The sequence below is a fragment of the Corvus moneduloides genome, chromosome 6, assembly GCF_009650955.1.
Source record: "Corvus moneduloides isolate bCorMon1 chromosome 6, bCorMon1.pri, whole genome shotgun sequence".
NCBI lineage: Eukaryota > Metazoa > Chordata > Aves > Passeriformes > Corvidae > Corvus > Corvus moneduloides.
In genome coordinates, this window is record NC_045481.1 from 49,763,669 (window position 1) to 49,791,447 (window position 27,779).

At 39.1% G+C, this 27,779-nt stretch overlaps 1 protein-coding gene across 1 annotated transcript in view; it reads left to right on the forward strand.

Moving 5' to 3' along the window:
* The window catches only part of ABCC8 (ATP binding cassette subfamily C member 8), a 74,075-nt gene that overhangs the window by 18,104 nt on the left and 28,192 nt on the right, over positions 1-27,779 (forward strand). Inside the window, exons 8-18 of the mRNA XM_032111555.1 lie at positions 1,576-1,731; positions 7,612-7,746; positions 8,722-8,884; positions 12,483-12,523; positions 12,820-12,965; positions 17,171-17,276; positions 17,498-17,608; positions 19,544-19,619; positions 19,710-19,815; positions 24,051-24,086; positions 25,605-25,640. Coding sequence (XP_031967446.1) covers positions 1,576-1,731; positions 7,612-7,746; positions 8,722-8,884; positions 12,483-12,523; positions 12,820-12,965; positions 17,171-17,276; positions 17,498-17,608; positions 19,544-19,619; positions 19,710-19,815; positions 24,051-24,086; positions 25,605-25,640 — 1,112 coding nt within the window. The remainder of the gene's footprint in view (positions 1-1,575; positions 1,732-7,611; positions 7,747-8,721; positions 8,885-12,482; positions 12,524-12,819; positions 12,966-17,170; positions 17,277-17,497; positions 17,609-19,543; positions 19,620-19,709; positions 19,816-24,050; positions 24,087-25,604; positions 25,641-27,779) is intronic.

Consider the following 27,779-nt stretch of genomic DNA (forward strand, 5'->3'; position numbering starts at 1 on the left):
TTTTGAAATAGTTTGGGTGTGAAGTGCACCTCTCCCATCTCAAAGCCATTTTTTTTGTAACATCACATCCCATGCAAATAATGCACCTTTAAAATGTCTTGTAAATATACTTTGGACAGAAGGATAGATTGTATTCCTAATGCATGGAGTAGTGTTTTATTCCATGGGTCATGCCACAAAATCTGCCAGGCACAGTGGAGTCTGTAAGCACTGAACATAAGATTGCAAAAATGGGGTCTGTAATCACTGGATAACTGGGAACTGCAGATCAAAGTTTGATGTAGCATACAAAGCTTTGTGCCTGGAAATGAGAGAATTTGGTGTAAGATTACAGTGTGGGATTGCCAATGGCACTGGCTGAAACCTACCCTGTGGCAGCCTGAAAGCCAGCCTTATAAGTTACCCTATTTATCCACTGGGCTACATGGATCCTGTGGGGAGTCTCCATGATGGATGGATGCTTTCAATAGCAGCAGAATTGTTTAATTCTCTTTTGATCTTACACTTGGAAGCACTTGTCAGCTGCCAGGCTTCTGGATTCCATCCACTGGTTTTCTCTGACTAGAGTGAAATAGAAAAGTCCTACGGGAATAAAAACTTGACCCCCAAAAAACCAAAAAATTTGCATGTCTTAAGTGGAAGAGCTGCAACTGACTGAAAAATACATGGACCACAGCAAGTGTAAAAGGGGAATAGTTGGAAAATAGTGCTGAATTAACTTCATTTAAGAAAAGCTTTGTATTCTCTGTTCTGGATATTAGAGGTTCAGATAATGCCAGTTGGACTATCCAAATTGGAAAATTTCTAGCTATCACTCTAAGCAGCAGATTAGTGTTAGTGGCAGTCTGTGTGCCGGTGGTTTTATACATTTTTTTCCTTACAATTTTTCTTTAAATCTTTTATCTCTCTTCCCCTCCTGTGTATCTCTGCACTTGTTCAGTGTGCCCTAAATGATTTTTACCAAACTAGCTGGTAAAAGTGTGCTTTTATTATTCTGTACTGTTATTGTTATACACAGTGCCTGATTCTGCACTGAGGCAGCTGCTTAATTCAGTACAGAATTGTACCTGGGACATTCGCTGTCTGTGAATTAAACTTTGTAATGGAACTGAGTGCTGTAAGCAAAATGTAGCAACATTCTCAGCCAGGAGCCTGAATCAATTGCCAGAGAAAAATAACAAGGGTTTTAATACATTGAGGATTATATATTGAACTTAATAGTATCTTAGTGTTAGTTACATGAAGGGCACTCTGTGGAGATGCTGGAGGTATAAATCATCGTTGGTAATGTGGTTCTTGGGCATTTTTGGGCAGTAAAGGTTTCATTCTTTCATTGATGCACAGAGATGCAGAAAGGAAGTACTTAGAGAACCATGATGCAGGTAACTGCACTGTGCTTTGTGTCAGTGAAGAATAGTAGCTTTGAATTTTACAAAATAACATAAAAGACCAAACTTTAGGCTCTTCATTCAAGTTACTGGAAAAGTAGTTTTCTCACAATATGCTGGACCTGTGGATGGAGCTAGAAATCTAATTTTATTTCTATATGCTAACACCTTTTGATGTCTCTTCCAGACAAAAATTTACAATAAAATTATGCAGCTTTCAACTTCTAACATGTCTATGGGGGAGATGACAGCAGGCCAGATCTGTAACCTGGTTGCCATAGACACAAATCAGCTGATGTGGTTCTTCTTCCTCTGCCCTAACCTTTGGGCTATGCCGGTACAGGTAAGGTGATTGAATGTGCTTTTGTTCTTAATGCGCGTCAGTCTGTGGTGGTTCATTGCTTATGAATTTTGTGAAAGTGGAGATATTAAAGGAGTTAAAGAATAACTTGAAATAAAATGTCAAGCTGTTAACATCTAGAAACATTGCCTGCAATAGATTCCATGTCTGTGACTGGACTTTAGGTATTTATGATTGTATTAGGATCTTGGTTGCTGCCAAACATGCTTTGCATTTGTAACAAGAATTTATAGGGTGCAGCAGGTTGCAGTGCATTCATTTATTACATCAGGGAAGTTAACTGGAAGATATTGCAATCATTTGTCTTCTGAATCCCAGCAGAAGCAAGAGAAGTAGCATAAATATGATTGCTTTGATGTGATCCCTTGAAACTACTGCTGTTTCTTGGATGACAAACTCCACAGTTTGTTGTTGTTTTGGGTTGGGTTTTTTTTATAACATATTTGTTACTTGAAATGTTTTTGCTACTTTATCCTGTGATGTCTTTGGTCTCCTATCTCTAAATACCAGTCCCTTCAGTCTCCTTTCCCACATCCTATACTTCCATGTATGAATTTCCTGGAAAAGCTGACAGTAGAGAACAAAGTTTCATCTGATACTATCTCAGTACCCAGCAAATCTTCCTGCTTTCTTCCAGCTGTTCAGTGCATTTTTGTTGGGTGTGCTTCAATGCTAGCAGTAAATAAAAACAGAAGGGGCAGTAAAGTTGAATTTCACTTGGTATTTTCTAGATGTATAGTTTAGTTTCAAAAACATGATGAAAACTTCATTGTGTTCATGTCACAAAGGCAGTCTGTTTCCAGCTCCACACAGAGGCTCATTTGGCTGGTGTTTAAGTCAGAAATCTGCAAGTAATCTACCCAGCAGCTTTGCATTTTGGGTTGCTTGCCCTTGCCCAAAAATTGAATTATTTTCATGAGACTGTATGTAGACTGCAACTGACAGATCGTATTTCCAGGCAGTTTATAATGTGGTTTTTAGGAGTTTGTGTCCATCAGCATGTTATACTAGTGATTTTCTTCTACAAGATGTTAAGCATGTAAGAATATGACACTGAGAAGCTGGGGATGAGGAAGAAAAGCCAGCCATTCAGATGATTGGGTAAATAGTATGAATGTCTTTCAAAGAGTGAGGTGTTAGGCTGCTGGCCATCCGGAGATCTGGACTTTTTCTGACAATAAAGATATTTACTAGAATTGAGTGGATTTTGTACTCATTCCTGTTGAATACAAGAGGTTTTTGTCAAGCTACTACAGATCAGATAAGCAACTCCTCTTAAAATCAGGTCTTCAGAACATCTGATCATGAGATAAACCAGATTGATTTCCTAAGGGGGGGGGGGGGAAGCCTGATTTAGCTCTTTGCCCTGAATTTTTTTCCCTCACTGAGGAAAATACTTGGGAGGGGCTATGCAGGTCCTTTATTATTGTCAGTTATAGTGAGTCTTTGAATTCATCTTGTATCCTCTTGTGTAGTCTTAATCTTGGGGAGTGTTCAGTCTCTGAAAAACCAATTAGCATCCTCCTGAAATACTCTGAATCTTCACACTTTTGCCACGTGTCTGAAACCTGTTGTGTTACCACAGATTTTCTACTGTCTCTGGTAGTGGGGGTAGATTGCTTCTGAGACTGAAGTAGGATGTGGAGGAAGAAGTAATCTGAGTCTCTGATAAAACTCCTGCTAGCTCCATGAGACTTGTGGAAAGCCTCAAATCAGGATAGTGAGCATATTAAGGTGTAAACAATCAGCAGTTTACTTACTGATGGCTTCTTTTAACTGTGCTTTCTACATGTGTGAGATAGAACTGTGTATAGAACTGTGCCTGTTAAAATATTAAGATTTAAGGGATTGTAGCCATATTTAGGTCACAGTGTGGCTGCATTCACACAGTATAACTGTATTTTCTTCTTCCAATGCAGTTACTCCTGCACAAGAAGTATGGACTAGTTTTTCTGATCTACTCTGGAGGAACTTGTATGGCAGTTTAAAACATTTTGCTTTCTAGAATTAAGGGAGGGTGATGGATATAAGCAATTATTGTCTGGAATTTTTCAGAAAGCAATTTGACTTTTTTGGCATGGTTTCCATGAAATTATGGGTGGGGGAGGAAAAATGGGAACCAGATTATTTTAAAGTGGGGGAAAAAACCCAATGATCAAGGAAAATGTCCTACTATTGATGTCCAGTTGCAAAAGAGAGGACAGCTATAATGAAAAGAAACTGATGGGAAATATTATATTAAATATGGTTACATATTGGCAGTTTGTTATAATAATTTGGATATCAGTGTATTTTCATTCCATGTATGGGAAGCACTGTAAGAAGTCAGTGATTGTAGACTGCTAAAATGGTATAGCTGAAAAGCTATGCAGCATTAAGAAGAGTCCATCCAATTAATGATAATGTCTAGAGTATCAATTATTATAGAAAAACTATGTACAAGCTACCAATTTCATTTACACTTATTTTATAGGACCTCCCTGACAGCTCAGTGTAGAGAGTACTTTAGTGCAACTGAGATTAATCCAATTTCATTGCATATTCTCTAACAACATTTTGCTCTAATGTGCCAGAAGTCACAGACTCATAAAGACTTCCTGACAGTCTGCAGAAAATCTGATTATATTTGCATTAAAATTCCCCCTGTGATGCTCCTTACCAGATGAGGACGATTTAGAGCTGGATCATGCTCCTGTTTTGTGGATGGTGCACTCCTTGCCAAAATCAGTGAGTCACATTGGTCACAAAGGCTTCTTCAAAACATTTTTCCATAGCATTCATTCAGTACCTTGTCTTATAAGGCAGTGAAAACAACTACTAGCTACTTGAAAAATGGCTAATACTAAGTTGCCCAAACTCCATTATTATTTAAAACAGGTTTTTAATAGTTTTGTAGCTCTTAATCTAGAAATCAACATTTCAGCATCTGCTGTGGATTTTGTAATAGCCATTCATGACAAGTTAGGTTTTCTATACAGCCCAGATAATTTGAGCCCCATCTTTGCTCTGGCTGGAGTCAATGGGAGCTTTATCATTGCCTTAAGTTACTGTTTGAATGTTACTGAAGTCCATGAGAAGAGGCCCACGGATGCCAATCAGTTGAAAGATGCCCTCAGTAAATTTGGCTCAAACCCTGGGAGCAAAATGAGGCCTTATAAAGGCCTTCCCTCTGTGCCTCCATTTTATAAACACCCTTGTTTGATTTCATTGTGATTATTAAAAAATGCTGTATTCTCATATCTCTGGCTCGTTGGTAGGGATAGTTTACACTTGCAGTGAAAGGACATTTGTCTCTTTCAAAACTGCCCACAAAGCAGTTTCTGGCTGAAAGTATTTGCCATCCTCAATAAATAATCAAGGCAAAATAACCTGAGCTATTGGTGAGCTTTTCGCTCCTGATATATCTCTGGCAGAGAAGAGCTTTGGGATTTTGATGAAAGAGAAACAGTGTTTCATTGCACAGGCTTTTTTTTAAAATATGATTTTTGCCTTCTCAGGAATATTGATGAGAGCCTTCCCATGTGCCAGATACTGTCCTCCAGAGTTCAGATATTATCTGTGTACTCTTTATCCTTGACTCCGTACTTTGTGATGTGATACGGAATTATGTCCAATAAGATTTCAGCTCTTTTCAGATACAATCTGCACTTTTTTTTTCCATACATGCTGAATGTATTTCAAAAGTTTGCCTGTATTATTACATTGTAAAGAAGATGAAAATGGGATCATTTTTTGATGCCTTTTCCTGGTCTTAAAATCAAGAATCAAACACGGTTAGAAGGGAAAAAGGGATTTTACCTCTGTATTTATTTTAAGGATCCTTAGGTGCACCACATCCAAGTGGAATGCACTGAAATGCATGCTGCAATGCACCCCACAATAGATCTGGCCTAACGTTATAGGTCTTACTAATTAGCAAATCTATCAAAGATTCGCCAATGAGAGGCTCGAGTGAGCCTCCATCCCCAAGGGACCTTCCCCTGGATGGTTCTATCTTGGTTTACAGAATGTGTTCTGGAGAGGACCTTGGGGTCTGGGGCTTTCTGATCCCTAACTACGAGGCTTCTAAGATGTTTAGTCTCCTAGCTTGACAAAATGCATGTAAGAATGTAGGCTAAAAACCACTAAGAATGCAAAAACTATTAAAAGGGGTATAAAAGGAATATAAAAGAAAAGGCAAAATATGATCATGGCATCATTTAACCTATTGGAAACATGGGATTTTTTTGTTGCAAAGACTGGCCCTCTCAATAGCTAGGATGAGGGGTGGAAAAGTAGCTGTGAGCTAGCAACTCCCTCAGGATCCAGCTGGGATAGCCTTCTCTATCTGTGGGAAAAGCTGATGCTCTCTTTTTAGAACCAGGTGGTCCCATAATGTCCTTGACAATGAACCAGTAGTGAGGGAAAGCAGGGAGTCAGGGTTCCGCAGTGGCTGCTCACTGTTCAATGCTTTCCTGTATTTTGAGTGCCCAGAGTGTCTGCCCATGATGAAGCAGTTAGGAATGAAAATCTTGATCTGTAAAGACCAAAACCATTTTGTGTTTTGGAGGAGAGCTCTGACAGGGGTATCTGGCAGAGGCCTTGTGTGTTTTGTTTGGCTTCAGACACTCATTAATTTCCTTGCTTCAGGTGGAAGCAGATTGCTCACTTACTCATCACTGAAAGATTTCTTGATTTGCAATTTAACCTTGCCTCTCACTAGATTTGTGGTGCATATACAAAAGGATTTTACTTTCATGTCACTGCATATTTTCTAAGTCAATACTGTGGCTCATTTTGAGAGTCATGTTTTAGTTTAGTTCAGCTGTAGAGAGGCATCAGAGGGTTCCTAAGAAGAAAAAAAAAATCTTTTCTCTCTCTGTGCTTTAAATTAATGAAAATGTCAAGATGGAATTGTGGAAACTACAGACTCCTTTTCTTCGTGTGAACAGCCAATTCCTGTAAATGTGTGAAAATAGGTGTATGACTATTGAGCTTTGAAATGATGGGAGACTGTTTCTGTTAAGGATATGAGAGTGTACAAACATAGCAAGAGTAATAGATAACAGTTCAAGGAAATTCCAATTATTGGGGTTTTTTTACTAAGAGAAATTGATGTATGAAATTAAATTTCTGTCGCTGTCTTCTGATTAATTTGTCAGCTTACACTGTTAAATACATAGATGGTCAATGTTGGAGATTGTTCAAAGAGTCAGTCATTAGAATAGTGATAGTTAACTTTGGTAGCTTGTGCATATTGTTTGTGTTTAATTGAGCTGCTTACAGTAAACCCTCTCCATCCAGACTGTGGCTTTCTTTTTAGATTCCTACTTATCCAAAGACAAAGCTTCTTTTTTTAAACTGTTTCTATAACCCTTTTTCAAAAGTAATTGTCAGTCTGGCACTGTAGATCCTTAAAACAGGTCCTTGCCAGTTTATGTCAGAGATTATTTGGGGTGGATGTTCTCAGTGGTATAATGTGTTACTTGGACGTATTTTTAAATTAAATTTTATTTAAAGATGGTTTTTACTAATTTATATATTTTTAAATAAAGTTCTTTTAAATAGCTTTGAGAGTTAAATTATAGAAGATATACAAACCTATGCAACCTTCTTTTACTGTGCATAACGGGGAGAAGTTCAGAAACAGAAATACAGAGAATGCACAGGCTGGGGAGGAGCCCTGGCTGGGTGTCTGGGTCTCTGAGAGAAGCCTGACGGATCACGTTGGCTGTACCAGCAATGCTGAACTTGTGACATTTGGGGTGCGTGTAACTGCAGCTGCTGTTGGTTGAACATTGTCTCTTTCCCTGAAATTGATCTTTGTGGTGCATACCCCAAGTGAAGCCAAAATATTTCCCTCACCTTCTTTTCTCCCAACAGATAATTGTAGGAGTTCTTTTGCTCTATTACCTTCTTGGAATCAGTGCCTTAATTGGAGCAGCAGTAATCATAGTCCTTGCACCTGTTCAGTACTTTGTAGCAACAAAACTCTCACAGGCCCAGAGAAGTACGTTGGTAAGTGTCTTTAAACTCATTGGTTATATAAATATCATATCTGGTAATTATGCATTGGTCTGTGCTTGGAATTACAAAGCTCACCATGGATGTTGACCCAGAATTCCTTCTCAGACCTTTAGTAATGTTCAAGAATGCCACGTTCAAGAATGTGAGATTATAAGTGTAAGCAGTAAAAACCTATTTTTGGGGGTTTGTATTTTTCAACAAGCATGGTTCCCTAAGAGCAAAAAGAACATGAAAACCTTCTAACTTACAAATGTAAATGGTCAGTAGTCATTGACTGAATTAGCTTTGGACAATGCACAAATAAGCAAGTTGTGCAGGGCAAGCTGTCCAAAGGGAAAGGAAGTAGGAATGCTGTGTCCAGACTCAGACCCCAGGTGTGGAAATCTATCAAACTGATTTATTTAAACAAACCCTGTGCAGTCCTAACTTCCACAGTGCATGCCTCAACTGGGGAGCCTAAAGGTCTGCTATGTCACAAGCTGTTCCTTGATCCCTCACTTGGCTTGTCTATAATTTGAATCACCTGCATCACTGCTGAAAAAGTTACCTTGGTTCATTGGAATTCCCATGCCCAGCTGCTCTGAACTTTATTCCCCCTTTCAGCAAGTATTGCACTGCCAAGGAAGCCACAGGAGCTTGTAATGGAGCCAGAGCTTGCTGAAATCTCTTCCACCACAGATCATGGGTAGTAATGAGAATTATTTGTGCATCTTCCTGTGTGAAAAGGAATTCCTTCCCATCAACAGTATGCACCCTTCCAGAAGTGTGGACAGCATTTGTCCCCACAGCATCCCAACATACAGTCAGTGTCACCTAGAAATTCCTGCAGATGGGAGCAGTGCTGTTTGTGGTAGAAATGTCTGCTCTGTGCAAGGGAGCTGCTTACAATTTTTGTGTCATCCTTATGCCTAGGGAACAGATGTTTTTGTTATATTCTTCAGGTAAATGTGTGTGTAAATGTTGCAGGAGTACTCCAATGAGAGACTGAAGAAGACAAATGAGATGCTTCGAGGCATTAAGCTCCTTAAACTCTATGCTTGGGAGCACATATTTCACAGCAGTGTGGAGGAAACCAGACAAAAAGAAATGACTAGCCTCAAGTCTTTTGCCCTTTATACCTCCATATCCAGTAAGTTCCTTCATTATAACCCACTGCTCAGCTAAGTGCTACTGAATTATTAGATACTAATGAGTTTACCATTTCTCTGTCGAGATTATTTCAGTTGCTTTAGGCTTTGATCCATACTCCTCACTTTCCATCCAGTCAGACCCTCCATTTAATTCAGTAGAACTTTGCTTGTATGGGAAGTATGCCTAAAAGAGAAAAGCACTGCTGCATAGAATTGACTTTTTCTGGAGAAAAGCTTTTAAGGGACAAATGTTTCACAGACTATATTTAGCCGGCAATATTCTCTTCTAGAACACAGCATTCAAAAGGAAGCTGATGTTGAAGTTTATTTGTTCAGGTTTTTTCTGCATTTTGCACAATCCAGAGCATACAAATATGTGACAGGCATTGTCTTTGCACTGAAGCTCCAACAGACTTACATGTTCTTACTCAAAACTTGGATTTCTTGTTAAAATAAGTGATTCTTAAAACCATTTCTATATCCTGGAAAGAAAAATACGAGCATCCTGGCAATTTCATCATTCTGTATCCAGACTCTTTCCCCTCCTGTTATTTTTCAAGCTGCTTTAAGACTTTATGGTGCTTCTAAAAAGACCTACAGCAAATTGAACTCTATATCTGAGAAGATTATATGCAATACCTATATAATTGTTACTGTAATATTTAGAAATAATCAGTAAAGTCACACTGAAGAATATATAGTCTGTGAGATATTAATGAAATGGAAAATTTTAGCAAGTTTTTGAGTGCTACAAGGTGCGTGTACAAATACCTTCTGGAATAGTAAGGAATCCTAGTCCTTGTAATCACATAGGTAATGCACTCTAAGGGAAAGATCGTGATCCCACTGAATTTAAGTGACATTAAAATGAGGTATTCATTGACTTTGAGACCAGAATTTCTCTCTGGTGATCCTAAGCACTGTGGGCTTGGAGAGGAGTTTCTGCTTTGACATAAAACAAAATTTAGCTGCAGGCTGTGAGACCAGAAACTCTGTCTTACACTCAGGTCAACATAGGTGGGTTCCCTTTGTCTGCAGGGCTTCATGTGGCATTAAAATCTATTTACAGTCAGGGCCAAGGGTTCAGCTGTAGGGCTGTGAAGGCTTATTGGATTTTAAATCCTCACAATGTCATTTGTAACAGCTAGGAAAAGTGGATTCATCCCAGGAGTAACGATTATTCTGTGAAGCAATGACATAGGAGTCTGTATTATTAGAAACAACTTTAAGTATTTACTGATGCTTCTTGAAACAAGTTTGCAATTGCATTCTTATTTTGTATTATGTGTACACAGGAGTTAACTTCTCAGCTTTGGGTAAAGCAGTGCAGCTTTATGTTGATGGTGCTTATAATTTTGACCTTATAAAGGTTCTTATTGTTTCAGCCTGGGAGTTCCTTACACCTTCAGACTTTAGCAGAAATTACACTTATCTTTACAAACTTGCACTTTTGCAGACTAAAAAGGAAATATAAATACAGGAGAATTTGCTCTTTTCTCTAGCCATAAGTATAATTAGAATGAGAGGCATAATCAGCCCAAAACATGTTAGCTAATATTAGAGTGAACACATGATTTAATTTCTTTAAGAAAAAAAAATTAAAAGGCAGTAGAGGACCAAGATTTTATGTGTTTGTGATCTAGAGGAAGGCAGACAGTTGCTAGAACACTAAAAAAGCAGAAAAGAGATTTTTATATATAGCTCTTTTAACAGAGTGTTGAATAGAGTCTGGAATTCTTTTCTAAGTACACAACTATTAACAAAAATAAAGAATGGGGTTGGAGCTATTTTATTCATAAGGAATAGATTTGCATTGGATTACAGAAAATATACCTACAAGTTTCAGGGCAGTGTTGGCTAGACCACAAGAAAATTCAATTTCAAGACCACATGGAAACTGGATCTCGTGTGCCTCACCCCTGTGCCAGGATCCAGGCTATGTGTACATGAAATTGTTCATGTGTAGTAAAAGAGCTATTATAGAAATTAGCTCTTCCTATATTTTAATGAAATGCCCCCACCAGAATCAAAGTTGGGTGTCATCTTTACAGTATTTAGTACATTAAAACTCAAGAAAGACAGAGAAAGAAAAGAGTGGTTTTCTTACTTCTGTAATTTTTTGCGTAATCTGTCAGAAGCAAAATAACTGCAGGCTTTCTCACAGGAAAATAACAGTGGTTACTGTTACTAAAATGTTGAGAACCAACTCAACATTCCCAGTTTTTAGTCTGCCTTTTTCCAGTAACAAAGTCCTTTTGACTAAATCTAATTAAACTCTTAGCTGCAAAAAGGAGTTATTTTAGAAAACATTTTATTATTCTGGACACTTGCATAATTGAAAAAATAAATACATTTTTTAAAAAGGAAAACAACCCCCAAATTCCAAAGGCTCTTATTTTTTTGGTTGAAAGAAGTTTGAAGTCCTTGTATCTACTGGTGATCTCACATAATAGCAAAATTCAGATCAGCTTCTTGGGAACCACCAAGTAGTTTAGATGGCTGAACTGCAGAAGGCTTTGCCAACCCTACAGGATATTTATTCCATCCAGCTTCATATTTGACAGGTATGATCTTGTACTGTGGGCAGGAGAAGAGCGGGATCTGTCTCTGAGAAGTTTATCAGCTTTGCCAGATTCTCTCACCAGATTCATTCCTAAAAGCAAACCCGTGTACTGCAGTGGTCTGAAAGGCACGTTGCAAAGGCAAGGATTTAATGGCATTTGGAAGGACAGAGTTGCAGGCAGCAAGTTTCCCTTCTTGGCAATTTCTGTGCTGTAACTACCTTGAGTTGATACAAAGTGTGAAAACTGGTCGGGTTGTAGAACCATTGAGGAGACATGAGAGGCTGCTTTGTATTCCAACACAGCAAGAACACTTTCCTCAGAAAAATACAGGTTTTTTAAACTTGGGTGAGGTGTAAACTACGCATTTCTAAACTTCAAGACATGTTAGTCTTTCAAAGCCTAAGCTTTTATTTTGCAATTACATACACTAACGTACTTATATTTTCAAATTCTCCTCTCTGACAAGGAATTAGGGCTCTGTGCAGTAACTCAGCTATTTTATATAAGCACGAGTACAGAGTTCATGAATATGTTAGAGGATTCATTAAAGATCATCTAAATGTAGGCAAGAGAAATACCTGACACTATATAAAGTCCTTCAGCGGTTTATGCCAAGAAAGGGATGGCAAAACAGTCAACCAGGGATGTCAAACAATGACACTTCAGATGAAGTAACTGGGGAGAGCTTTTACTATTTGAACGTTGCTCTATCTGGTAGGAGAAAAGGACAGGCACAGTTTAAACACAAAAGAAGTGGCTAGTGTTCTTCTGTTACACCTGTACCAATGCTTGTGTTCTGTTTTAGCTCTAGAGTCTATATTCTTTCTCTGTGTAGTTTACTTGCGTGAAATAAAGTTGAGTGAAGGTCAAATTGAAAAGGTGGTGATTAAATAATATCCTCAGGTTGTGATAGAGGGGACAGACAGTAAGAGCCTGGAAAATACCGTTGTAAAGCAGTGCTAGTAGTATTTTAGCTTTTAGCACGTCTGAATGGAAATTGTTTCTAAGTGTTCCTATGTGTTTTCCTTCACAGTCTTTATGAATGCAGCAATACCAATTGCAGCTGTACTTATAGTAAGTATGGACTTTTCTAAATAGTGTTGATTATGACTGCATTTTCAAGTATAAGCGATGTGGAATTGAGGAAGGAGAATGGGATGCAAACCTGCTACACATTTGCAGTTCCTCTGGGAGAGTATGGAAAATGCCCACTTGCCTTCTGGGACCAGAAGCAGCCCAGATCATGCAGCACTTCCCCAAACTGTTAAGAGAGTATGAATTAGGATTCTGTAAATGAAATGCTTGTGAAATATGAAACCTGTTTCCTTCTTTATGGCAAAGCACTGACAATGATGTTTGTCTCTTTGTAGACATTTGTTGTCCATGCTCATCTGACAAGAAAGGCTGACTTCTCCCCATCAGTGGCATTTGCCTCCCTCTCCCTGTTTCATATCCTTGTGTCTCCGTTGTTCCTGCTCTCAAGTGTGGTTAGATCCACTGTCAAAGCATTAGTAAGGTGAGAACTATAAAATTAATATCTTTGCTACCACCTATCCAGTTTCTGAGAATTTTGCTCATTTTACAATTGCAGCTTTAGAAACAGCATGATGATTTTTTTGTCTGTTCTCGTAAACTGCTTCCCAACCTTTCCCCCCTCCTCCATCAAGCATGTAGAAGGGTAAAAGGCAATCACAGAAGGACATGTTTCAGTGTGTATCTCTTGTTTTTCAGCCTTTGCCTGAGAGGCTGCCTGTTGTGGCAGAGTTAGACTGAAACAAGCAAACAAAAAACCTTAAAAATCCCTTTTAAGAGTGTCAGTAAGTTCATGACTAAATGTCTAATCCAGACTTGATGAATTTTTACTTTCTGATGAACATGTTAGTTTGAGTGTTCAAAAGCTAACCAAACAACAACCAGTAGAATTGCTGTTTCACTGGGGATTTTGAGTATCAACAGATTATTGAAAAAACCTCCTAATGCTTTTTCATATGCAGTGTAACTCTACCTGACTGATAGGAGAGGCAGCGTTTGGGCTTCTTTCTTCATTAGGACAACTTTATGACCTCTAATGCAGCAATGAAGCTGTCTGAGGAGCTTATTTAAACTATGGGACAGATACTGGACACCAGCCCTTGCTTAATTATCTTTGTGTTGCTTTGGAGATGGAAAGGAGACTACAGCATGAGGCTGATATTGCCTTCAGTGTTTGAAAATTCCCTGACAGTGCAAAGTCACAGCTGTGTCCTCTCTCCTAAGGAGTGTGAAATCTGAGAGCATCAGCAGCTGGCAGGAAATGTTTTGCAGCCACTGTGGTAGTCCCTAGAGCCACGGCAAATTGTTGTGCAAAGATTACAGCCAGCAAAGTGTCTGGGAGCCCGCACTGACACTGCCTACTACCAGCAGGCATTTACTTTGGCTTGTCTAAGGATTTCTTTGCAAATGAATTGTGTCTGTTAATGCCACAGGAACAATTTGAAAGCAATTAGTATCGGCCAAGTATTAATTGTTGCTAGCTGGGAGTTCTTCATGGGTTATTCTGTAGATACCTTCTTGTTGGCAGGCTGCTGCCCTGCCATTTGTGGTGCGGACAGGAATCAAACTCTGTATCAAAGCTGACATGATCCTTGCCTTCCTGGCTGTCTGTATCACCCAGGTAGTGTTCCAGAGTGCATTGCTCCATAGTGCTGGTGGTGCTACTCTGTCTAGAGAGCCTCATTCTTCAGATCAATATTTTGGAATCATGTGCCAGGAATTTGCAACCCATGCAGAGATGTGCTTGCTTAAATAGTTTAGTAAATGTTAAAAAGCAGACGGTCGAGTTTGCACCGATTGAGCACAGCTATTGTTTGCTTGCTGTAACTGTGTCCTGCTGTTACACTTTCTTGCTAATAAGTAGCTGGTCAGGTAAAGGTGACCTAACTTGGCAGAGTTATATTTCAGCTTTCTTGAGGCTGAGATATTCTTACTGGTTTTAGCAAGTGTGCAAAAACAGCTTCTCCTGTGGTGACAGGGACTAAGTGGAGCAGAAGATGATTCAGCAGTGAAACCAGCATGTAAAGGATAGTAAGAGGGTGTTACTGGCTTTGCATCTCAGGCACTTCACAAACCCTGCTCTTTTAATGTTGGCTACAGTCTCTGATGCCAGATGCTATCAAGGACAGTAATGTTGACCAAAAACCTCATTGGTATCTTTAATCATTACACATGTCCCCAGTTGCAAAGTATCCCTATGAATTGTCATTGACACTCAGAACCACTGTGTGATTGACAGATTTAAAGCTGTTCCATGTAGGACCCCTGAAAACTTTTCAAGTTATAGACTTGGGTGTCTGCTTCTGAGAGGGGCAACTTCAAAGTCTTTAGGAAGGTGACAAATTCTGATACCTCTTTGAAAAGTGGTGTTTTGGGGTTTCTTTAATATGTGGAGTGCTTCTGCCATTGCAAATTAAAACTGAGCAGCCAATTGATGTACTTCTTCAATGTGAGTCTTTGAGGACATTGTGCAGTGTACAATTTTCAATCAGCAAAGGTTAAGCAGCAAGAGTGGCATTATGTATCTTACTGGGTTTAATATCAAACCACCTTTCCAGTCAGCTGTGCAAATAACCATGTTTGAATCAATATGTCTGTTCTATGGCTTAAAAATAAGTTCCCCTGTGGAGATACTGGAATACTGAAATTGAGCTGTCAGCAAGAGCTCTGCAGAGAATGTCCTTTTTCTATTCTTGAAGAGTTTAGAACAGTCTGGTGTCCTGAAATAAGAGCTCTTGCCTCTAACACAAGATTTTCTCACAGCTCTACTGTGTTTCTTCAGTAATTGCCTCAGGAGCAGTGATTCCAGAATTATGCAGAGCATTGGGCAGGGGTTTGCAGAGAGTACAGGCACCTGGACACACAACTAGAGAATAAAATGAAGTTGTTGGATGGCTTAATACATAGTCTTGTTTGGATATGCATGGCCTGAGAATGTTTGCTGTCTTCTCTTCCTACCCCTCTAGACCCTGGAGCAGACACATGGGGGACTTCTCTGTCTGCTCCTTCTATCTTTAGAGCAATTTCTTAAATATTTGTGCAATTTTCATACAGAGAGTATAGGTGCAGCTGTATATCAAATCCATATGGGCAGCATCTAAACCATCATTTGGTCCATGTAAAGACATTCGAAGTCTCCTTTTAACTATCTGGTTCACTGAATAAAAAGGGTAGGATTCCTAGCCCAGTTTTTCAGAGCTTTATGCAAATAGATATAAGTATCTCTAGCAATGGAGCTTCTAATCACTTCCTTTGAGATAAAAGACCTTCCCATTAAGGAATTCTGACCCAAAATTGATCCCAAATTAATTATTCCTCTTATCCCATCCGAATAGTTATTCTCCCCCTTTCTGTTGTTTAGATTGTAGTACCTGCTGTACTTAAGTTCCCTTCACTGAATGCACTAAGAGATTCACTGATGTCAGTCCTCAGCTGCCATTAGCAATCCGGCAGGTTGACAGAAAAACTGTAGAACCAGTTCTCTCCTAGGGAGTCCCCAGGTGACTTTGATCTCTGCTTGCAGGACAACTGTTAACTGTACAGGGAGTCTGCCTCAGGCAGTGCTGTAATGCCTGGATACAACAACATTTTGCCATCAGTGGGGGATCTCACGAGCTTCTAAGAGGAAACTAAGTCTCCTTTTAAAGAAGAAACCCCTGGCAGTGAAATGCAAAATAAATGCTGATGAGTTTATTTTTATTTTTTAAGGTTGGCCTCCTAACAGATCACCACATATCACAATGCTTCAGTGGCCTTGTTTGCCTCTTTCTCCCCACTTAGCTTAGGCTAAAGATTAAAATCAATTTTTTCAGCTCTTGTCCATAAATTTATTTTTAGGAACCCAAGGTCTTCTGGCACTTTATCGTTTTGAAGACTGATAGTTAACTTATTTCCAGCTAATTGAGCTCCTTTGATGTTGAGTTCATGATTCAATCCAATTCTTTCACAAATTTCATTTGCTGTCCCTTTAAGTAGATTAGACATACATTTTATAAACTCAGGTACAGAGATAAAATTGATGCCCTGTTAAATGTCTTAATAAAGGCACATCATCTCTTAGCTAATTAAATCTTAAAGCAGCTAGTGAAAATTTTATGCCGCCTTCTTTGTTGCTGGTTGTCAGAATTCCTTTTATATCTCATCTGTTGAATACTATTCTGTTAAAGTATATTCCTTTATCTGGTTACCTTATGCAAATAATATTTCACCACAGCTGGTTGAATTTGGCTCACAGTGTACAGCTTTCATCAGACTGCCAGCCAGTGTTGATAAGACTGTTCAGTAAGACTGGCTGGGCCACACTTGTTCAGCATGAATGACATTAATTCTGCTTGGGTGAGTGGCTTTAAAACAAGTCACAGTTGTAGTCCTTCTGTGTCCCACCAAGTGCCTGAAAAAACCTTTGTGTGAGATCTCTCTGGTCGTGTCAGAAGAGACAAGACTTGAGGAACATCGGCACAAACTGTTAAAAAATCATCACTGTTAATAGGCAACAGGACAGGTTTTGAAAACTTCCTTGCAGTAACTTCCCATTGCACATTTTCATATACCTGTAACAAAACAAGAAAAACAAACTGTGCAGCAAACAGCAGCTGAAGCACCAGAAGGGATGCTCTGTAATAAACATTGCAGTGAACAAAAGTTTTACTTCCAAGGTTGAAGTGTGAATTGTGGTTTTTTCCCTTTCAGTGTGCAGAAACTGAGTGAATTCCTGTCAAGTGAAGAAATTGGAGAAGAACATGATAAATCCTCAGAGCTAAGAAGCGCAGATAATCACAGCAAGTACCAGGCAGTGGTGAGTAAAGCTGTCTCATTGCCAGTGAAGTGGCTGCAGTAGTTTGTACTCAGAATAAATTTTTCACTTCTCCATTTCCTACTGATTATTTCTTGCAATTGCAAAACCTCTATTTTAATACCCTGAACTGTATTGTTCACACTAAGGTTGCTAGGGCCTAGGACATTTTGCTGATGCTGCCACCAATTAGTGCTTATTTCTGTCTTTCTGATTTTGCACAGCCACTCAAGGTTGTGAACCGCAAGAGGCCTGCCAGGGAGGACTGGAACAATTACAGCTCTCACACAAGAAGACCCATTAACATCACAGAAGCAGATGATTTTTGTGTAAAGGTGATATGAAGGTCACTCTAATAACACTTATATTAGCTCACTAATAGTCACTTTTGTATTCTGATGGCAGTTTCAAGTTCAAGAACCAGAGTTTGGTGTGAACTGTCAGACACTTGTGCACTTGTCAGAGATTAACCTCCACCTTTCTTGTCTGTCTTCCTTTTTAAGAATTAACTACTAATCTCTAGGTTGTGATTAGTTGCAATTATTCCTCTAGATTTCACCCAGCCTTTTGCTGTTTCAAGTGTTTCAATCATTACCCTGTTCTCAGGTCCAAAACTCTTAACTCAAAAGATAGAACAGCCTAGGTTGGAAGGAACCTCAAAAGATCATCTGGCCCAACCTTTTATGTATGCCAGACTCTTTCTTCTATTTCCAGGGTCTATATAGCATAACGGGATGAAGAAAATCAAAAAGAATTTGTTCTAGATATTCTCAAAATAATGTCATCACGGATCTTCCCTTCCTCTTTTGGAATTCCTAGTGGCCTTTCCCCAGATGAAATTAAAAACTAACTCCCAAAGACCTAACTTATCGGAAGAAAAAGATTACAATTACCCATGCCACTTTGAAGACTGATGCTCTTGATTTGCTGTGGAAATGGCCAGAAGCAATAAAAATCCTGATGGTTGTTATAGTGATGAAGCTGTTTATTTAGGAAGTCTGCTATTACATTTGCATTTCCAGCAAAAGAGGATGAATAATTCAGTTTCATGGGACTAAGTAGGACAACTGGTAATGCTTTCAGGTTTTTTTTAGGCATGCTGAATTGGTGCAGGATCGTTCTTGAACAGACTTCCAGGAAAATAAGAGGAATGTTTGAAAGAGGGTTTTGGGGGCAGTGTTGGGTCAAAAGACAGCCTCGAGTGACAGCAGAGGAGTTAGTCACAAAGGAGAGGCCAGTGCAGTGGTATCTGTAAGGACAGTATTTATAAGGCTTGAGCAGAAAGCTACGCCCAGGGATAATCTTTGGCTCCATCTGCTGACACCACTGTCACCAGCGGCCCCTGGGTCAGGGGACTTGTGCAGGTACTCTCTGTCTGCAGCTCCTTGCCCAGGAAGGGGCATTAGTTGACAGAGGATCCTCTGGCTGCCTTTGGTAATCCAGAGGGAGGAACACCACGCTTGCTTTTGCTCAAGATAGGAGTATCAGTTTTTCTCAAGGGTGTGATAGAAGTGTCCCCTTCCACTCTTCTTAGATGAAAAATTATTGTACTTTGCATAGCTGAAAGGCATTGAAGGCTTGAGTGGCTCTGAAAGAGTGAGAGAAGAGGGTCCTATATGAATGTAGGCCTTTTAAAATTGTCTCCCCTTCCTTGTTTTCCACAATATCCATGGAAATCGCCATTTAAAGTCTGATCAGGCTTTGTTTCCTGGTTTTAGTCTATTCCAGTGAAACAATTTCTGTATCTAGCAAAACCTAGATTATCTGAGAATCATGTCAGAAATACAGAGGAAAATGCTGTAATGGGCAGCAACATCTAATTTCATGGAAGGTTCTGCAGGTCTGCTTGGAATATGGATGGTGTAATTGCTGTATAAGCTGCACTGTGTATCGAGTGAGACATTCAGGGCTCTGCAGAGAGCAAACTGGGCATGTATGTAATTTAATTGTGTTGTAATCATTTCACTTATTACATGTACCCACCTTATAAATACAAGGGAAATGCTAAATGACAATTTTTTTCTCCCTCATGAATTCTCAATAATCTTCTAATAGTCTAATAGTGCTTGTTTGTTTTTAGAGGTTTCTGCCCATGGAAGTACAGTCCTTTACAAAGTCATTCCCTTGAAGATCTATTTCCTGCATTGGGCAAAGGCTAACTCTGTTCCTGTGCTCAGTGTAAGGAAAAAAGAAGTGTCTCTGATGTTGGGGAAAAAAAGTGAGTTCTAAAGCTGGGTTTCTGTTTGTCTTTTCTCCCCATCTTGGTATAGATCACAAATGGATTTTTCACTTGGACACCTGAAGGTCCTCCAGCATTGTCCAATATTGATATCCGAATCCCTCAAGGTACAAAATTACATCAGATAAACAGAATAAGATGTTTTTCCATAAGTATTTGGCACATCATAATCTTGTGTATACCTTCCTCTCTCACAGGTCAGCTAACAATGATTGTAGGACAGGTGGGCTGTGGTAAGTCATCTCTCTTGCTGGCCATACTTGGTGAGATGCAGAAGATCTCTGGGAACATATCCTGGAGCAGGTAGGGGCATTTAATTTAAAATTCTAGTTTCGTTTAAAATTCAGCTTGACTAGAGTGGTAATGCAGAAAAAGCCCAAAATCTATTCTGGGAACTTGTGGAGTTAGGGATTTTCTAGATACACAGTCAAGAAAAAAACTTACCCTCACATCAGCAAGAATCCCCAGCCAGCGTGAAACAAGCTGTCCATTCCATTAACAGGAATGGGCAACCATTCTTGGGCATTCTGCACTCCAGCAACATAAGCTGAGTGAAATTGTAACTAATCTGGAATCAGAATTAATTTGCTTGAGGTGTTGCGCTGCTACAGAATGCTGTTTGCACTTCCAGGCCTGAGCTTGTGTCTTTGCATGGAGCTATAAAGAGGTACTGGCTCACTAGGAGCAGTGCCTGGCTCAGATGTGTGCTCCATCCCAGCACCAGGCTAATGCCTGAGAATTTGAAGAGTGTCTTTCAAGTGGCAGTGACCTCAGAGTCCTCCCCAGTGCATCCTGCCTGGTCTGACAGGAGTGAGTCAGTCGTGTCCTTCCCTCCTTTCCCAAGGGGACACGGCACCTGGACTCTGATAGCCACTTAGAAATTCCACTTGTGTCTAACTTCTGGACTGGCCTTGATGGGAAGGAAAAAAATAGTACTGAACTCCAACAGCTTCTGTTGGCACTTGTTCTCTTGACCCTGAGGCAAGGTGACAGATGGTAAAATAAATTGCAGCTCCTGTATGTGGTTTCCAGTAAATTCCTGCCATCTCTAAAACACAGTTTATCGATGTGTGTGAACATTTTTGGCCTGTTTATTTCACAGTACCAGACTTCATCCCCATGCACTTTGCCCATTGGGCTGTGATTATTTGTAGGTAAATCTCAACAAATTGCAGAAGAACCTAGAAAAACAGTTAATTTTATTTCCAACTGATTGGGAATGAAGGAAAAACAGGGCACCTATAAATCTAATCCACATACTCTGAATGGACGGAGTTTCATTGTTACACAGTGGATTCTGCAGTGATTTTGTGGAGCAGTTCTCTAAATTCCTTGAGTGTTTGTAAAGAGCTATGATTTATATCCAGCCCTCGTGCTAGTCATACTACTCAGAATTGCACATGCTTTTATAGCAATATTACAAGGAAGGAAGGAAGGTTGTCTATTTTATAGGTGGGGAAAATGAAACATAAGAAGGTGACCCTTTCAGCTAGTGAGGCAAACAAGAACAGAAGCCAAAGTTCCAGAATGTGGTGATCTATCCATGAGAATATACTTCCCTAAGCAGAAAATCAGACCATGGTGAGGAACCATACAGAATCCCTGCAGCCTTATTAGGTGAACTAATTTCATTTCAGCAAGGCTGTAATTTTTTACAGATGACATAACATGATTAAGACGTGTAATTTGAATGTCTGATGGTAAACTAAAACAGATGACATGATGTTTCTGATCAGAAACTGTGCTGGGCTTTTAAATAGCACTTGTTTAGAAGTATGTGCTTCGCAACAGTGGAAAGGTCAGAACTGCTTTTCATGTGTTCTACGTGTGCCAAAGTATCACAAGGTGAAATTCAGTTGTTATCACATTTGCTCTGCTATCTGCCAGATATGTAGAAAGGGACTTGTGGCTGAAACAATCTGAGTGCTGTAAGTGCTGGCTGCACTGGGACAGATTATGTGTTGTCTCATCTTTCAGAGCTGCTGCCAGGTGCAGTGGCCTATTCAGAGTGATGGATGCAGCCAGTGTGGGCTGCACACCTGTGTTGTAAAGCTATCAGATGAAAGCTCCCTTAATTTGATAAGAAAATACTAATGCCTGACCAGGAACATGCAACCTTATCCCAGGTTCAAGGAGAGTAGTCTTATCAAGTAATCAGCAGGGCTCAGCTCAGGCAATGAGAAGTGTCAGCCAAATCAGTAAGTTCCTTGTTACAGCTCTTTCTTTGGGAATGCTTGGCTTCGGTCATTCATGTTACAGAATAGACCTGAATTAGTTCATACAAATTGCCTTCCCCTTCCCTTCCTCCAAGGTCATAGCTATGAAGATGAAGGATGTATCCTGCTGACATGTCACTCAGTGCTCAGGAAATCAGGATGCTCTTCCTGGCCCTTCCTTTGGTCTAATGGATAACAAGTCATTTCCCTACTCTTTGCCCCCATGCTTTATGAATAAAACAGTATTAACTGCATATCATCTTTGCTTGTTTCTTATAAAAATTATTTGTTTCAAACCCTTAAAAAGTAATGTAATTTATTCCTGGGCAAGGAGGGAGATAATCAGAAGTGAGCCATGGCTCATTTGTGATTTTTTTAGTTGTTTGTGTTACAGTGTGTGTCCAGAAGATCCAGCTCAGATTAATGCCTCTTGTCCAAAGCAGGCTGAGGGCATCTCAGTATAAATCTTTTATAATATGGTTAGGGATTTAACAAAAATAGAGAAATAGTTATTTACATTCTGCACAGGTAGTAAATGGTAATGATTTTACCTGGTTTTGAGTAAATAATTACAGTATATGCCATGCTAATTTCTTCTGGGCAGCATCTCACTTCTGATAGTCCCAAATCAAGTCTTGTTGGAGTAAATAACACCAGAAAACAGACCTAATTGAGAAATGCTTTGCTCAAACGTAATTATGTCATTTGTTTTAAACAGGACATACATTCTTGCATGTGAATCTTGAGTCCTTATAATGTAATGGAAGATAGAGGTTTAAGGTTGTTAACAGTAGGTTTTCATCTTGTGACTGTTTTTATCAAATTTTAAAAAATTAAAGTTTTTATGCCTTGGAAGTAAATTGATTTTTAAAAATACATGTTACAAAATTTAAAAATACAGAAACATCCAGATATTCAATTTTATTCAAGTGGGAAATTAAGATCTGTCTTGAAAAGACTTGAAAATCTCAGTAGGCTCATGTTTGCATCATTAGACATCTAAAATACCTTGACAAATTAGATCTAGACCTCATTATCAAACATGTTATTTTGGCATTTCAGCACTAGTAGGAGATCAAGGCATCCTTAATTGCCAAGAGTATGCAGGAAAAGGGGGAAAGGAGGGATAAAACAAAGTGGGAAAAAAGTGGGTTGAGAAGTTTGGGCTAAAACTCCAAATGGAGAATAATTGTTTTCCAGCTACAGAGCAGAAACAGAGATCAGAGAATTGATACACAGTTGGTTCAGGGTCCTTGTGTTGTGCATGGAAGGGCTGGAAAAGGTATCTTCTCTTTCAGCCTATCAATAGTTCCTGTAAAGAATGTGTTTCTACTTAATCATATGGAACAGGCTCATGGGTTTTTGGAGAAGGGGCCACTGAGTTCACATGGTCACTAAAGACCAGTGGAGTGTGAGTTTGCTGTTGAAAAGCTTTGTTCAGTACACAGACCTTTGGAGTAAAGATACTAGTGGCTGGCTGGTGCTCTCAAATTGTAAATTTGATTTAGATATGGTCATTGCTTATCATGTGTAAACTTCATGGAAGTGTCTCAAACCAACCTTTTAATCTGCAGGTATAGTTTTCTCTCCTGGATATTTATAAGCAAATTGTGTTGGCATAAAGTTAATGAGATTGTCCTCTTTAAAGCATGAAAGACTTTGTTCCTTCTTGATTTTGGTTATGTCATTTGACACACAGATTCTTCACTCTTTTGAATGGAACTGAATTTAGCATCAGTAATAAGTATGCCCAGTCATCCTGTCGAAACAAATCTGAACATCTTTGTACATGTTCAAAAATAGCAAAAACACAACCTGTCTGTCCCTTGGACCTGCCCACATTAACACGGGCACCTCACCCCAAGGATCTGGCTGACACACGACAGAGTATGTGGCAACTGAAGGTGGGATGTGGGGTTCACACTAACCTGTTATATGCAGCAAAGGTGTGGTTACTGTCATGGAAAAAAGCCAATATCACAAATTATTATTTTGTTTTTCCAGAAAATCAGCTTTTCTTAATGGAACTGTATCCTTGTCACAGCAGGACTTCTCAGTTCTGCTATCATCTCCAGAACAGGGTGAAGGTGATTTTATTTGTTGAGTCGAATTAATGTCTATAAGGAAAAAAAGGGCCACCAAATCTTTTTGCCTGATGAAATCAAGCCAGTTTGTGTAGAAGGAACAGATGCTGCACTGCAGCCCTGTGATAAGTAATGTTTGCAGCCTGTGCACTAAGTGGAATTTAATAGTTTTTCTTTCTGGGGTGGATTGTTTGTGCTCACTTAAGTAAACAGTCTTTGCTTTCTGTTTGTGATGCAGCTGCACTTCTGACAGTGAGACGGGAGAAGATTTCAGGTATGGTACTGTATGCAGTTACTGGTTTTCCTGCTAAATCAATTGCAGTAGAAAAAACCAAAGGTTTCTAAATCTGTTCTTAAGATTAAGAGTCAGAATTCTGAAAATCAGTGATATTTTAACAGCATTGTCTCAGGATACAACTTTTGAAACCACTTATGCAAGATATGAAAATAAGAGTTGGATTTCTGTTATGAAAGCATTGCCATTTGGAGACTTCGAAAATTTTATCTTGATATGTCTTTGAAAATTTTTCTCTGAAGTTCTGAACCAGATTATGCTGCACTTGGAAAAATAGTATCAAGTATTTAAAGGTTTCATTTATTAAAGCAAATTCTCCCCATTACCCTTCTCTTCATTTTTTTACATCCTGTCATAAGTTTATTTTCTCACCTACCATTCTTCAGGCACACACAGAAGTGTGCAGAGTAAGAGATTAGTGCACCTGTTGGCACAGAAATTATTTTTACCTGATTAACATAGCTTACCTTGGATTTTGGGAATATCTACCAAATCAACTAAGAATAAAGCTTTCTGACTTTGAGGCAGGCACAAACCTCCAGAATGGTGAACCCTGTAAAAGTGATGATCCTGTTCCTGTTGGACTCAGTGAGAACTTTGCTATTGAAATCAGCAGTGCCATATGGCCTCTCTTTTCTTGACTTAATCTAAATTGCATGGCTTTTACTGACCAGAATATTTTCTTGGTTCTGTGATTCTCCAGCTGTTCCACTGCCTTTTCTTTAGATTTTCCAGCTTCTTCTCTCTCATTTACCTTATTTCTCAGACTTGTTGCCTGGTTGTCAGACTGAGTCCTGCAAAACTGCTGCTCCCATCTGTGTGTAGTATAAGAGGGAGTTTCCTGTACCTCATGTCTAAGCCTCATGGTAAAGGATACTTCGAAATCTCACAGTCCTTGCTGTGTTAAGAGAGACTGAAATTTCTGGGTCAAGTTGAAGGGAAACCATTTGAACCCATTAAGATACAAAAGAAGTATGATCAGAATTAGACATTCACATGTTTGAAACTCCTATGGAATTGGATGGCAAAGGGTGAGATAACATGCACAACAGTATGGCAAGAGCATTAAAAAGTAGGAAAGAATATTAGACTGGATGAAACAATTGCCTACATTGTCATATGTTCTGGGAATCTGTAAGTTTTAAGTTAAGTGCTGTAAGAATATCTCTGGTGGTTTTGTTGCACTCACATCCTGTAGAACGTTTTTGGTGTTCTCAGAAGAGAGAGTATTTTGGGCCAAAGTCTTTTGAGGTCTTGAGCATTTGCTCATAGGTGTTGAAGGCTTTCTACAAAGGTTGTTTAGCACTTCTCAAGACTGAGGCTTTAACTATACATTTTTTAGGTCAATATCACATAGTGCAGAGTTTTAGGATAAAAAGAGCTGTATTTCTATTATGCAGTCATTTTGTTGTATTTTTAATTATAGCATAGTGATGTTACTTGCACTGTCTGAAAGAATTTAATTTATTTTTAAACCCTTGTGTTTGTTTTCCACAGCCCAGAGAAAGAATCTCCTGTTGACATGGAATTCAGGTACAACATTTTAAAAACTAATGGGGAAGCTCCAGAGGTCCCTTCCAACCTCAGTCGTTCTGTAACTCTGTGAACATTGTTCAGCAGTCTCTGCTCTTAATGAGTTTAATGTTTCCCCTTAGAAGACAAACAGGATGTCTCTGTATGCAGCTACTGCAAGATTTAAAATAAAAACAAGCAAGTGACTCTTGAAGTTTAATAACGGCAGAAAGACTTCTTCCTGAATGCTCAGGACTGGCAATACTGGAATGCTCCAATGCCTTCCATCAGGCTGAAAATACAAGAAGCATATTTTTTGCATATGCAGTGATAATACAGAACAGTACACATTTCTCTCATATCTGGAGAACATTTGAATTTGAGTGATAGTAGAAGTTAATGAATTGTGCAAAATAATCAAGATAAAACTGTAGTCAGCAATCCCAAAACACACAGGAAAGGCTTTGCAATGTATTATTTCCTCTATCATCATAATCCTAACTCCATTGCATTTATTTTCTTTTAATAATTGCCAACATTTCAGATTTGGTAGGTTTATTAAGGCACTGAGATGCATATATGAATGTCCGTTAACTAGTTGTATTTTAATTGACCTTGAAGATGTAGTGGGCCTCCTGGATGATAAAATGAAATGTGAAAGTAGAGATTGTTTAAATTTAATAATCTGTCTTCGCAAAATCACAGAATCACTGAAAGAGTAAGGTTGAAGGGACCACAGGAGGTCATCTGGCCCGACCTCCCTGCTCAAGCAGGGCCATCCCAGAGCACATTGCACAGGATTGCATCCAGACTGTTCCTGAGTATCTCCAGTGAGGGAGACTCCACAACCTCTCTGGACAATCTGTTCTGTTGCTTGGTCACCTGCGCTGTAAAGAAGTGAATGTTTTTTCTTTTGACACTGTTGTTTCTGATGAATTAATCTCATTCATAATTGGTAAACCAGCTTGATTCTGTATTAGACAAAGCTCATAGTCTCCAGGGAGTTCAGGGAAGGTTGTCCTTATTTATTGCAAGGCTGAATTTTTCTGTCTGCATTTCTGTGATAATTAAGAGCCTATGGTTAGTCTGTTGTGTTATCAGAGGGGAAAACATACACTCCATTGATGAAAACACGTGGTTATTTATGCAGTCTGGGGACAGGAAGCAATCACTTCCACCCACTGAATAAATCCCTTGTATGCCTTTGTCTGCTAAGCCATTGGTTTGCATTCAGTCCTAAAACTCTGAAACCTTATGTATGTTCAAGGCAGATTTTCAGAGCAAGTCTTGCACACTTCATGGCAGAATATTTTGTTCTCTGGATTTTTAGCCACAAGTTTCTCACAGTTTCAGTAACAATTGTTAGATTGTCTCTTTACTGTGAGCAGTACTGTGGACATGCAATAGATTTCATATATGTGAAAAAGAAGCTTGCAAGCACTTTCAAGCTTTTTGTTCATGTCAAAATATGATCTGATATGTCATCCTAGTGTCAGTTTGCAATTAGGATTAATTTAGAGGAACTTCCTAAATCCTCAGTCTGTAATCAGTTTTGGCAACCTCATTGCTTGTTGCCAAGTTCCTTGCAGTAATGAATTCTCACTGATGTCCTAAAAGCAGAATGTAATCCAACTGCAAGTGGTATTCCCAGACATTGTTCTGGTTCTCAGCATGGAGTGCATCACATTGCCAGGGCCCATATCTTCACTCAACCAAAGAACACTTTGTGCAAAAGTTGTAAAAGCTTTTTCCTCAAAACTTTGCTGCTATTTTTCAAAAACTAAATTAGCAGTAACTTTTTGGTCACATTGAGAATTAAGAGCTGCAAAGGCACAGTTTCAAGCAATGAAAAGGAGGGGAAGGGAATATATCTTCACCTTGGAATGCTCAGAGCAATTTTTTCTCAATTATTGGGATGAAAATTTCATACTAATTGAAAAAATGCTTCTCTCTTGAGGCAGACCTGAATGCTCTTTGAATTAGATTTTGGAGCTGCAGCCTGGGCTGCCTAAGGGATATTTTCTGTCTTTTTTTTCTTTTGTTTTGCTATTTCTCTTTCATTTTCCAGTAAAGAAAATACATAAAGCATAATTGAATTCTAGTGAACCATCATAAATTTCAACTTGGAAGCATGTTAGCAGAAGAGTGGAATTGTGTGTT